This window comes from Pygoscelis adeliae, unplaced genomic scaffold (genome assembly GCF_000699105.1).
Source record: "Pygoscelis adeliae isolate BGI_AS28 unplaced genomic scaffold, ASM69910v1 Scaffold79, whole genome shotgun sequence".
NCBI lineage: Eukaryota > Metazoa > Chordata > Aves > Sphenisciformes > Spheniscidae > Pygoscelis > Pygoscelis adeliae.
In genome coordinates this window covers 4,063,634-4,075,649 of record NW_008825532.1, presented here as the reverse complement: position 1 = coordinate 4,075,649, position 12,016 = coordinate 4,063,634, and the positions used below count along the sequence as shown (strand labels likewise).

At 47.3% G+C, this 12,016-nt stretch overlaps 1 protein-coding gene across 2 annotated transcripts in view; it reads left to right on the top strand.

The window, feature by feature from the left end:
- Window positions 1-12,016, top strand: part of MBNL3 (muscleblind-like splicing regulator 3) — a 59,017-nt gene that overhangs the window by 30,428 nt on the left and 16,573 nt on the right. For both annotated transcript variants that reach the window (XR_663926.1, XM_009331694.1), the window contains exons 3-5: window positions 657-821; window positions 9,368-9,568; window positions 11,007-11,243. Coding sequence is in view for 1 of the 2 variants with exons in the window: in XM_009331694.1 (XP_009329969.1) it covers window positions 657-821; window positions 9,368-9,568; window positions 11,007-11,243 (603 nt within the window). In the remaining variant the exon portion in view is untranslated. The remainder of the gene's footprint in view (window positions 1-656; window positions 822-9,367; window positions 9,569-11,006; window positions 11,244-12,016) is intronic.

Here is a 12,016-nt window from a genome sequence, read left to right as displayed (position 1 = left end):
TAGGGGGGGGGGCAGGGGAGGAGTAGTCAGGGATGCAACATACTGTGGCTTTTAACAAATGAAAGCACAAAGGGGAAATTGTTTCAGTTCTTCCGCCTGTGACTACCAGTTCTCAGCATCTCAGTACATGCATGTTGAAGATCAGAGGTGCTGCTTTACAGAGCTGTCTTAATGTTTTACTCAGCCCAGCTGGGGAAGTGGTGGAGACAGTTTTGTTTCTTGCTGTCTGGTTGTCAGGGCCAATTAAGTGGTCTGGTGTTGGGAGGGAGGGGAAAAACAACCCACACAAGAAAATGGGGAATTTCTGTTGTTGTTTCTGGAGCTGTTGCCACTAACTTCTGAAAATGCTGATATTTGTGTTAGATTTTTTTTTTTTTTACAACAATCGTTTTAACATCAGGAAGCCTAACTTTTGGGTTTAGCTTGATAGTATTCAGTTAGTGTTACAGCAGGAGAAGTCACGTTGCTCTTCTCTTCACCTCAGTATTGCACTATTGCACTTCTATAGAAAAATCACAAAAGAGGCACAGTAGCTACTAAACTGCCTCCGCCTAGATGTTTGTGTTGTTACAGTAACCCAAACAATCCTTAATTAAATTTCTCTGGCTGCCCTGAGTGTTACATTCAGTGAAATGCTGTTTCATTATGTTTTTTAGGGCCGGTGTACCCGAGAGAACTGCAAATATCTCCACCCTCCCCCACACTTAAAAACACAACTTGAAATAAATGGACGCAACAACCTGATCCAGCAGAAGACAGCCGCAGCCATGTTTGCTCAGCAAATGCAGTTCATGCTGCCAGGCGCGCAGCTACAGCCAATTGTAAGTTACAGCAATGAATCGGGGTCACACTGCTCCACATTTCTTTCCTGTCTCCTCGTGGAGGACCCAGCCCTGTGCTTTTGCTCAGGTGGTTGGTTGTGCTGCACGGAGTTGGGCAGCATCTTCCAGAGGGATGTCTGACGCTACCTCTGCATCTTCTTGCAAGCTGTGGCTCCCCTTTCCTCTGATAACTGAGGAGCTGTGAGATTCAGGGCATCAAGTGGAAGGGTCTTGCCACCAGGTGGATATTTGACCAGTTAATTCATGTACATCCCAGAAGTCCCGAGTGGCTCAATTCCAATGGATCCTATTTTGGATAGCTGTTTTACACTGGGGTGAGGATGCTGGAGTTCTTCCACACTGTGGCAAGGGGCCAGTTGTCTCCCTTGGACTCGATGTGTTGTACTGGTGGGCTAAAATTGGAGAAGATTAATCCTAATTTTTATGTCTGGGAGTAAGACCCATTTCACTGCAGTTGTCCCAGCAGAGAGTTGTATAATGTCACAGCCCTGTCACTTGTTTTTCACAGTAATGCTGTTTTATACTAACAGCAGGAAAGATTTGCTTCTCTTCAGGTAGGGAGGGAAGCCTGTGGGAGATGGGTGTTTGCAGAGCAGGTAGTTCAGAGAAGCCTTCACTGCCTGTCCCTGCTGTAGTCTATCGGTTAAAACAGGTTTTCAGGCTGGAGAACCCTGTTATGCCAGGGAGAGGATGACTTGTATCTGCTGGCTGGTGTGTCTGGGATGGGGTGATATTTGTCAGCTGAGTTTGAGACTGTCGCTATGTGTATTTTAAGAAATGTCAGAGATCTTGAAGCAGCTTTTTGGTGCTGACATAAATAAGCTGCACGTTTTTAACCGAGAGCCTAATTAGGAATTCTCCATTTAAAGTTGGGGCTGAATGTCTTTCCTGGAGCAACATGCACTTGATGTGCAGTTGTTGGGTGAGGTTCCCTGTGCTGTGCCACAGGGGAGGTCTGGCTGGATCCCTAGGACAGACTCTTCCAGCCTGAAGATGTGCAAGTCTGTGAACCAACCTGCACTTGGCCTCTTGGTGTCCCACCTACAGCGCCTGGCTCCTCTGCCTAAATGAGGCTTCAGACTCAGCATCCCAGCTTTGACAAGCTGGAGTGTCTCTGGTTTATCCTCACAAGAGACTGGTGGAGGGTTCTTCCTTGCTGGATGCTCTTGTGTTGTTTGGTGTAAGAGCTTGCAATGATGCTGTGTTTCAGGAGGGAAAGCTGGCCAGGGTCCCTCCGTGATGGTGCTCTACCACCATACCGGGGCATTTCCCCAGTCTGGCGTGTTCCTCCTGTCTTGTGAAGGCTCTTCCATGTTCACCCTCACTCTGGTCATCCTGCTTGTGTGTTAGCAGCTTTATCTTCACCCTGCCATGTATGTTAGGGAAATGCTGTTTATTCTTCCTATTTCAAAGATGGAAAAGTGAGGCAGAAGAGAAAATGGGCCCCAGAAAAAAATCTTTAGTTGCTCTGTGCCTTAAACTCTAATCTGCTGTAATCTTTGCACCTCTTTTTGTGGAGTTCACTTTTCGTGAAAGTACGTGCGCATGAGAAGGAAATCCTGAATTCCCACAAAATGTAGCACTGGTTTCCTAGTCCTGTACCAAAAGCAAACCTTTCCTGTTTGGGGTTTTCCTCTGTGGGGAATTCACAGTGGATGCTCTTTGGCTGGCTATTCAAAACATCTTTGGGATTTCCTCTTTGGAAAGTTCCCATCTTCCCATTTTGCAATCTTGCAGGTCCAGTTCACTCCTCCTGCAATTTCACTCTTGCCTTTTAAATTGCCTCTGAGACTGAATCTGTCGGTTTGTCTGGTTAGTGCTCTCATTTCAGAGGTAACCTTATCTGATGAGAAAGGTCTCTGGTTTCTAAATTGTGCTATGACAGAGACATGGGCAAAGAAGAAAAATAAAAATTTGTTCTGCAATGACTGCTCCCTTCCTGCTTTCCCACACTTTGTTCAGAGTAAACGAGCTCTTGTTCCTGCTGCCCGACTTGCTCCACACCAATTTCAGGACAAACAAGAGATTGCTCTTTCACCTGCCTTTGATTTCCCGAAGATGCTGCCAGTGGAAGCAGGCTTTGAGAATTTTTTTTTCTCTCTAAATGAGAAGGGTGGGGCCTCCTTCTGGCTACACATGAAATTCTTCAAAGCAGAAAGTATTATATCAGATGCAGCAGCAGAACAAATCCCATGTGATCAGAAAGCTGATCAACGGGATGCCTGCTTAATTGGGATGCTTGCCAGAGATGAGATTTGGAACAGCGTGCTTAATAGCTCCAAACAGTAGCTGAATGCTTAGACATTTTAAAGTGCATTTTCACCAGAAAAGCTACAGTGTTTAAAAAAAAAAAAAAAAACAAACCAAAACAAAAAACCACCAACCAACCAAAAAGAAAACCAGCACTTGACATAGCAGCTTTTCACCACGCTTCCTGAAATGGCATTGAATATGTCTGTCTATGAGCTTGCATCTAAACATTCACCACCAGATCTTCTTGCACCACCACTGACATCCAGCAAGAGCTAATCTTCCCATTGAACCAAGAGCCAGGACCCTGATGATGGCTGTTTAATGAAGGTGCTGCTTGGAGAAGAACCATGTCCCAGCTGGGCTGCCTGCTGCACGCTGCTCACGGAAGCCTACTAGGTGTGAATTAATGGTTGCTAGTGTGAGCTTATTTCTCTGAAGTCTGTGGTTGCTCTCTGATGTTGCTGCTTAACCGTTCGTGCAAAGCTGAGAATCACGTGAATGTTTGGTGCCCGTGATGCAGTTTCAAACAGACTGCTTCGTACAGCACTTTAAAACAAGTCAGGCAAGGACATGGAGCAGACTATTTGCTCAGCATGGTGTATTTGTTTGGGAGAGACCTTGGAGAGACCATGTCGGTGCCAAGTAGGAAGACTCTACTAGAGCCTTGACTTTTGAAGGTTCAAATTCACCTTGACTGCTGGCTTTGGTTGAGCTGTGCTGGAAGCTCTCTGCGTTGGTTTTGTGCCTCTGTCTCTGTTAGACTGCGTAAAAGTCAGGTTGAAGCCCCATCCCTGGAAACATTCAAGGTCGGGTTGGATGGGGCTCTGAGCAACCTGATCTAGTTGAAGATGTCCCTGCCCACGGCAGGGGGGTTGGACTAGATGACCTTTAAAGGTCCCTTCCAACCCAAACTATTCTATGATTCTAAGGTGAATAGAGCTGGGCTCTGGCATTGATATGGAGAGCCATTTTGGTCAATGCTGTGTCTGGTTTCTCAGATACAGTCACTTTGAGCCATGTGTGCACCAAAGTAAGACCACCCAAAAAGTGCTGCACCCTGGGCCTGATCCCTACCCTCTCCATTCTGCTTTGTCCCTTTGCAGCAGTGCGAGACAGACTTTTGGAGCTGGCCATGGAGGTGCTTCAGCACTGGCTCTAAATTGACCTGGTGGAGCAGGGCAGTGGCTTGCGTGGTGCTGCCCTGTTAGCTGTGTCTGAACAGACAGCTGGGTAGAGCACGGCAGTGTTGACACACCTGCCGCCGCACTCCTGCCCTGCAGCTGCCTCCGCTGCTGCCCTGGGAAGTTGTTTCCTCTCTCTGAGCTCACTCTCTTTTCAAGCTCTTAATCTTTTCTTCCTGTCAGGGTCTTCGTAGCCAGGACTGTCTTGACAGCTCTGAGTTACCCATGCTCCTGAAGACAACCCAGACTTTGACCCAGCCCTGTGTCCCCTCCTGGGCCAGCGGGACCCTGCTGCTGCCCCTTGGTGCTGATGGAGGGATTAAAGCACAGGGTGACCAACTCGCTTGACCAGTGATGCTTGGAACAAGTGCTAGAGCAGATTTCAACAGTGTTTTGGGCATGCATTTGTTCCATGCAGCAAAAAACTGATCTATATCTCAGCCTCTAGTCAAAGGCACACTAGGAATGAATAAACACACGTACCGTGGCCAGCCGGGAGCTGGTGTCTGCCAAGAGACAGTGCTGTGGGGCGTTAACACCTGACTTTTACACTATAGTAGCCCACAAATGAGAGATCCTTTGAGCTAGGAGTGTGTCTTTGCGGTCTGACTGGGGAAACGAGCATCTGTGATAGGTAGCTGGATGCTTTGGCCGGTTGGATTCACTCCAGCATGTTCAGCCTTCATTTTAGAGGGGTGGTTTTACAGCCAGCCCCATGCAGTTGCACTGGAGGGGAACACGGGTTTTTGCTTTTTCTGAACAGCATCAGTTATGTTTTCAATATCAGGGTCTTCAGCTTTTTCAGTACATCTTTATCTTCTACATTTGTATCACCAGACTGTAATAAAAGCTGCCACTGTTTTTTGCGTGCTTTCTATGTGTAGCTGCTTAGCAGCGACCTGTCTCCCCTCCTTCATGCCATCAACACCTCTGTATTTATATTGGGTCTCTCATTTTCAGGCTTTCCCTTTTTAGGGTCTGAGGTAACTCAGAATCAACACTTCCTGGCTGAGACAGCACTTGTGTTTGACAAAACACCAGCCGCTCCTCTGCCTTCCTCTTCACACCTACTATGTGTTTCTTCTCTAGCTTTAGCACGATTTCTGCTACTAAGCAAATTGAATGCAACTTCTAGTTTGTTAACAAAATCAGCTGTTCCAGGTTCTGTCACCACCAGTGGTGACAAATGCCCCTCCCTGGGACCGTCCCTTCTCTCTGCTCACACCTTTAACCCAATAGCTCCTGTGCTCGGGGAATGTGAGGAGCTCAGAGCTGTCAGAGTCCTTCGCAGCGCTCCCCCCAGATGTGTTCTCACAACAGCCATTTCAGCTGTTATTTATTTATTTATTTTAACACTCAGTAAACCAGTCTTGTGAGCTGTTACTGGTCTGAACCCCTCTGCTGCTGCATTGTAACCTGTTTCTCTCTGCTCAGGACTTACTGGTAGTGTCTGCATGTGCTATGATTAATAAAAGGTAGTTTGCAAGGAAATGTGGCCCTGTATTTCCTGAACTTGCAAGAGCTTTAAGGGGGGCAGCAGGCGTAAGTGTTGATACTTTCAATCCGGCTGTTTTGCCCTACAGCACACCAGCAACTAAGCTGACTTTTCTTTTTAGTGTACAGTCATAATATTGATCTGTCAGGTCTCCTGGCTGGGTGTGATCACAAGAGGTAGATGAGGAGGCATGTTGAGGAGAGCAGAGAGCAGTGCTGTTTGGAGTAAAAATTACAGTTGGGTTCTGGCTGCAAGGAAGAAACTCACTCGAATTCCCTCAGGACAGGCCTGGCACAGGGGACCTGCACAGACGTAAAGGGAGGAGAGATTTGGCTGGCAGCATCTTTATTACTGGTACTGATGCATGAGCCAGACTGGATTTCCCAATCCAAGACAGGCAGTTGGGGCTGGCAATGAGCGCAGCCCATCTTTTCCCCTCATCAGCCACAATAAATACAGAGCTCCCTGATGCCAGCTTACAAAGGAGCAGTTTTCAGTGCGCTTAGCACAGTTCAGACTTAAAAACCCCAGTGCTTCTAGGTTTAACGTGTTGAGCGAGGTCTGCTCGTTTTCTGGCTGTGCATCTGCTGAAAGCACCTGTGTGGCTGCCAAGTGTCAGTCCTCTGCCCATGGGCAGGGTGTGGAGCAGAGCTGTCACTTTCAGTCATCGGCACCGGGCGAACAGTTCAGGTGGGCAGAAGAAGCAGTTGTGAAACCTTGGGAACATGGCAGCAGATGCCAGGGCATGGAAATGGGTGAACAGCCAGTGGCAGTGATAAAAACCCATCCTGCTCCTTCATGCACCCCTCTGCAGATCTCCAGGATCATGGGTAGATCATCAATTGCTCTTTATAAACATCCTTCCTCCACTCTCTTCAGCTTGGGTTCAGATCCCTTAGCCCTTGCCAGTCGTTCCCAGTGAGGAGAGGGATTGCTCTTGAGTGAACAGCCTTGGAGATGGGGACTGTGTTTCAGGGACAGGACCTGCCTCCCAGTTTGTAGTGGCTTTGGTAGAGGAGCTGGTATATCATTTCTTTGCGAATGTTTTGCACACCTTCCCACCGGTTTCTGGTGAGTTCACTCAGTGTGAAGCGTTGCAAGCGCCTAGCCTTCCTCTCTGGCTGCCCAAATGCCCTGGCATCCTCCACTTGAGCAGTGGGAGGAACATCTCCCCTCTGTCTCAGAAACCAGATAGGTCCTCGGGCTGGCTCCTGGTTATGTTCGAGCCCAGGCAGGGGAAGCCTGCCTTAAAGGATCTCCTGAAATTCTGGAGCGATGTCTGTGCCACACCTGCTCTGTCAGGATACCCAGGACTCCTGCCGTATTGGGTGCTGGAAACACATAGGGTAGATTGGCCCGCACATTTGTGCAAGCCCCATGTGCTGCAAGGTTTGGGCTATTACGGGTATAAAAAACAAGTGCGAACAACGTGTGTTGGGCCCCAGCATAACCCTGTGCAGACTGGCCAGGCTGGAGAAACTCCTTAGAATAGCATTTACAGTGTGAATGGTGGCAGAAGTTCAGCAGATGCCACTGTAATTACTAGTGCTCACACGAAAGAAAACAGTCTAATGGATGCTGCCTTCTCACTAAAGTGTTCAGGGAGTCACAGCATTTGAAGATCCTTAAAGAACTTTTCTAGCAGCAAAAGGTGTAAAATGTCTGGGAGCCACAGAGAATTGAAAGAGAGAAGAAAATGATTTAATAAAGGGCCGTGGACTGGAGGATCTCTGGGTTTAATGGTTAAAGTCTCCCATCAGCTGAAGCGGGGCTTGACTTAGACTCAAAAGAAGGAAAATTGGAAATCCCTCCCAGAGGATTATCTGGTTCTGCTACACTTAAAGCACCAAGCGCCGCTGATTCAGGAGGCCGTGTCTCCTTGTTGTGGAGGAAAGTGGGACATATGCTGGCAGTGACCTGTCATCCCCTTTCCCATCAGCTCAGGAGCTGCTTGCTGTTACTCTGACCTTAGGAAGGGGGTATCATTAAGTCAAATATAGGTTAGGACAGCTTGGCTGGTGTTACTGTGGCTAGCTTCTTCCAGATCACAAGCAGCAAAGTGTTTCCTAGCTTATGAAAGTACTGGGATGAAGATGCTGTCGAGAAACACACTGTCCATGTGTGATTTCTTTTAGAAACCCACAGGACTAGAGGTACAAAAGTAAAAGCAAGGAGGGGATGAGATGTGTAGCCAAAAAAAACGCCCCAGGCCATTTTATAAGCACACTTACATTTATTGCCGAGTAGAGGCTCTAGCTACCGAGGACGGCATCACGTACGCCTGTAAATGTGAGCAACTTTAACTGTAACCCAGAGTTCACAGTGGAGCAGGTGACAGAAGGGAAAATAAAAGCAGTTGCAAGTCACAGGGTCCTTTCCCCAGGGGCTGCTTGAGCCCCTGCTATAGGAGCAGGAGTGCTGCCTTGCAGGCTCTGGTCTTCGGGGCGGGCAGGAGGGATTTTTCATCAGCTGGAATTGGTTTCATTCCCAAACGCACCTCGGATCCGGTGCTTTAAAGTCTCACAAACTCCCTGGCTACAGGGGCTATTCACAGACTTTAAACTAAGCACCTGCTTAGGAGCTTTGTGTGATCTCGCCTGCCTGGCAGAATGGCAGCTCCTTTCCCAGACCAGTGCTGCTGGAGCACTTCAGGCCAGGGAGCTGCTCTGGCCACTGGCGCTGAAGCTCTGCCGCGCTTGCAGGGCCTGCCGAATGCGATTTGGGGATCAGAAGCAGTCAACATCTTTATGGCTCATTGTTCTGTCTCCTCATGGGACATCACTCCTCACAGCATAGCTGAGGTCCTGGACCTCTTGCTGGCCTACCTGGGCCATCTCATCTGGTACGATCTGTCCATGGCTCTTCCAAGCCCACGACCCACCTGCTCTTGGCAAAGCCATGAGGTCTGGCACGTTGTAAAACTAGTGAGTTTAGTGTCTTCTTGCTGCCATTCACGTGGAGCGTAGGCTCGGGATACTCCTGCAAAATTGCTTTTGCCTGAAGACTGTTGGCAGTCTGAAACAAACCCCAGGTGTGCAGAATGCTAGATCTCCAAGCGCACTGTAGCAGAGATGCCTCGCCTGACTCTAAATGATCCCATTTGTCTAGTTGAGCCACACTAGCCATGATAACGTGGAGCTCAGTGCAGGCTGATGGTGAATTCAACCATGTAGCTAATGGAGTTACGTGCTTCCAGGTCCTGAAGCTGCAGCTTACCTTGAGGTCTCTGTACAGCATTGCGGTGTAGACATACAGAAGCTGAGACATTTATTTGGGAATGAAAGTCTGTTTAATTTGGGCCTGCCCTAATTGCTGGCATGAAATCCTTAATTGTGTCATTAAACTATAAAGATCATCAATACGCTTTGATCTGGCAAATAAAGATGCCTTGTGTTCAGGATGAGTCACAAATCTGTGAGTCAGGAGAAGCGAATGGATCGCAAGAAAATGGCGATAAATGAATAGATTGGAAAGCACAGCATTTTGATGTTGCTAATCAAATTGTCTAAAAGGATTGAAGTGCTGCAAGGCTTTGATGGGTAATCCATGACAGAGCTTCTTAACTAATACTTTGTTTTTCCTCTTTCTATACACAGACAACGTTTCCTGTGACTCCATCGCTTGCAACAAGCCCCACGATGGCTTTTAGTCCCTACCTGAGTCATGTTTCTCCTGGGATGGGCTTGGTTCCTGCAGAGCTTTTACCAAATACTCCTGTCCTGGTTTCTGGAAATCCTACTGTTACAGTACCGGGAGGCTCTGCTGGGCAGAAACTGATGCGTACGGATAAACTGGAGGTATTTGGACATCTGATACGATACTGCTGACGGGAATGAACAGGGCATGTGGGCCCAGCTGTTGCTCTCTGCTAGAATGACCTGATGTAGCACAGTGCAGAGTTTAACCTGCAGCTTTCCTGACACAGGGCTGCTGTTCTTGCTTGAGCAGACTCTCATGTGGGGCCTGATCCCAAATCCTTGGAAGTCACTGGAAATTTGGGAGCACTCACTCTTCTGATTTCAGTGGGTGTTCGAGCAGGGCTGGGATTGTTGTTTTGTGTGTGTGATCTGCCACGCTTAAAAAATGCAAGTCTGCCATTTCAATGAGTTGAGTGGGAGATGTTTTGGAAGTAACAGACACTTCCCTTGTCTTGAGGTGGGCTTATTGAGTTTTTACAGAAAGCTTTAAGCATTACACTGTTGGGAATGCTGGCTACGGGGCATTGGAAAAATATCTCCTCCCCCCCCAGTTGGCTGGGCACACTGTGACTTAGCGTTGGAGGAGTTTTAAATGTCTTTCAAACCCTAAGCAGAGGCTCTGCAGGAGATGAGGGCTGAGGACCTGAATTCAGAGGCCCCTGCAGGTGTAAATTGTAACACAGGAAGGTAGTGGAGAAGGGTGTAATTTCAAAACGCATTGTTTTGTGTTATGTACTTTATATTGCCTTGCTGATTGCTTCCATTCTCGCATGACCTCTCACCTTTCCCCACACTCAGTCTGATAGCACGCTGGTACGTGATCTACACCACCAGCTATAGTCCTCAACTATTTCTCTTAGTTCCTCAGACAAGGAAACCTTGCAGATCCGTTTTGTGAAACCTTTTTCTCCGCCTTTGATGCTTCAGTGCTCATAACTTACGAGGATCTGCAAGATCTTTGTAAAGCTAGCAGTTTTGGTAACACCTTAAGAACACATTACGGTGTAATCAAACACACTGTCATGTAACCCCAGGGTCAGAGTTTTGTTGTGGAGGGCAGTGAGACTGTGTGAAAGAGGCTCCTCATATTTAAGAAAAGGTACTTGTTGCAAATAACAGCAGCATGCAACATTTAGAATTAAATGTCCTATCCAAGAGTGTGCTCCATAACAAATAGATAATCCAGCTGAGACACAAATGGCAGTCATTAACATTTAAGCTTTAGAGGCAGGGGAGGAATCTTGAGCTCCAAAAGTTTTGGCAAAATGACATTGACTTCCTGGGGTCACTTTCCATTCTGCACAAATTCTGTACTTCACTTGCATTTGGTAACGTTGTGGGTTTTTTTCATACCCTGAACCAGTTGTGAGTCGCACCACTTGTCTCTGTGACTGTTGGTATATGTGCTACCCAAGATGAGCATGGATTTAGAATACACACATAGTTTAATGTGGCCAACTGAACTGATATTCTGCGTTCAAAATACTGAATGAAGAGTAACTTGATGTCCTGCTCAACAATGTGACTTTCTTTTAAGGTTTGTCGAGAGTTTCAGCGAGGAAATTGCACACGTGGTGAGAATGATTGCCGCTATGCTCACCCTATAGATATTGCAATGATAGACACAAATGAAAATACTGTTACAGTTTGCATGGATTACATCAAAGGTCGATGCTCTAGGGAGAAATGCAAGTACTTTCATCCCCCTGCACACCTGCAAGCCAAAATCAAGGCAGCTCAACACCAGGTGAACCAGACAGCTGCAGCTGCAATGGTAAGTAGAGCTCTTCTCAAGCTGTATTTCCATTGCTAAGAGATTTCATTTGTGTCATACGTGTCGTTTGTGGAAAAGTAGAGTGCTTTGTAAGTGGCTGACTAGAGAGCTGAGAGCATGTGCAATACGAATCCCATCTCTTCATCCTTTCTATGTGCTCACCACAGCATGAAGACCTGAGTGGCACAGTACATCTCACCAGTTAAGGACAGGGTGGCGAACCCTGTGATTTTCTGTTGTGACTTCATGAGGTGACATGAATGCAAATACAGCAGCAAACACCTTCCCTGGCTAAGTCATAGGTGTCAGTTTAGCTTCCTCAGTACACAGTGAAAGCAAAGAATGCCCATCCCGTAATACATCCTTTGCAGGGAGATCCCGGGCTGTTGAGGTCAGTAGCAAAATTTCCACTGACTTCAAAGCGGACAAGGTATCAGTTGTTGAAGCATAGCAAACTGAGCAGCCTTGTGCCTGATACCTTTGCTAAGGTTTAGTGAAATGACAAGACTCAGTCCAAAGGTGACTCCTGACCTGTTTGATATCTTAGGACCTGGTAGAGATGGTCCCACCTGCATTTTAATTTGAATTGTGATTTCTACTACCTACAATTTAAAAAAGAGCCAAGGAAGACTTACCAGATCAAATTCCTAGCTGGAGTAAATGTTTGCCAGTCTGTTGAATTCAATTTAATGGCACCTGTTTATTCCAGAGATGAGAGAGCTGGGGCTGTTCAACCTGGGGAGGGAAGAAGAGGCTCAGGGATCTTACCCGTG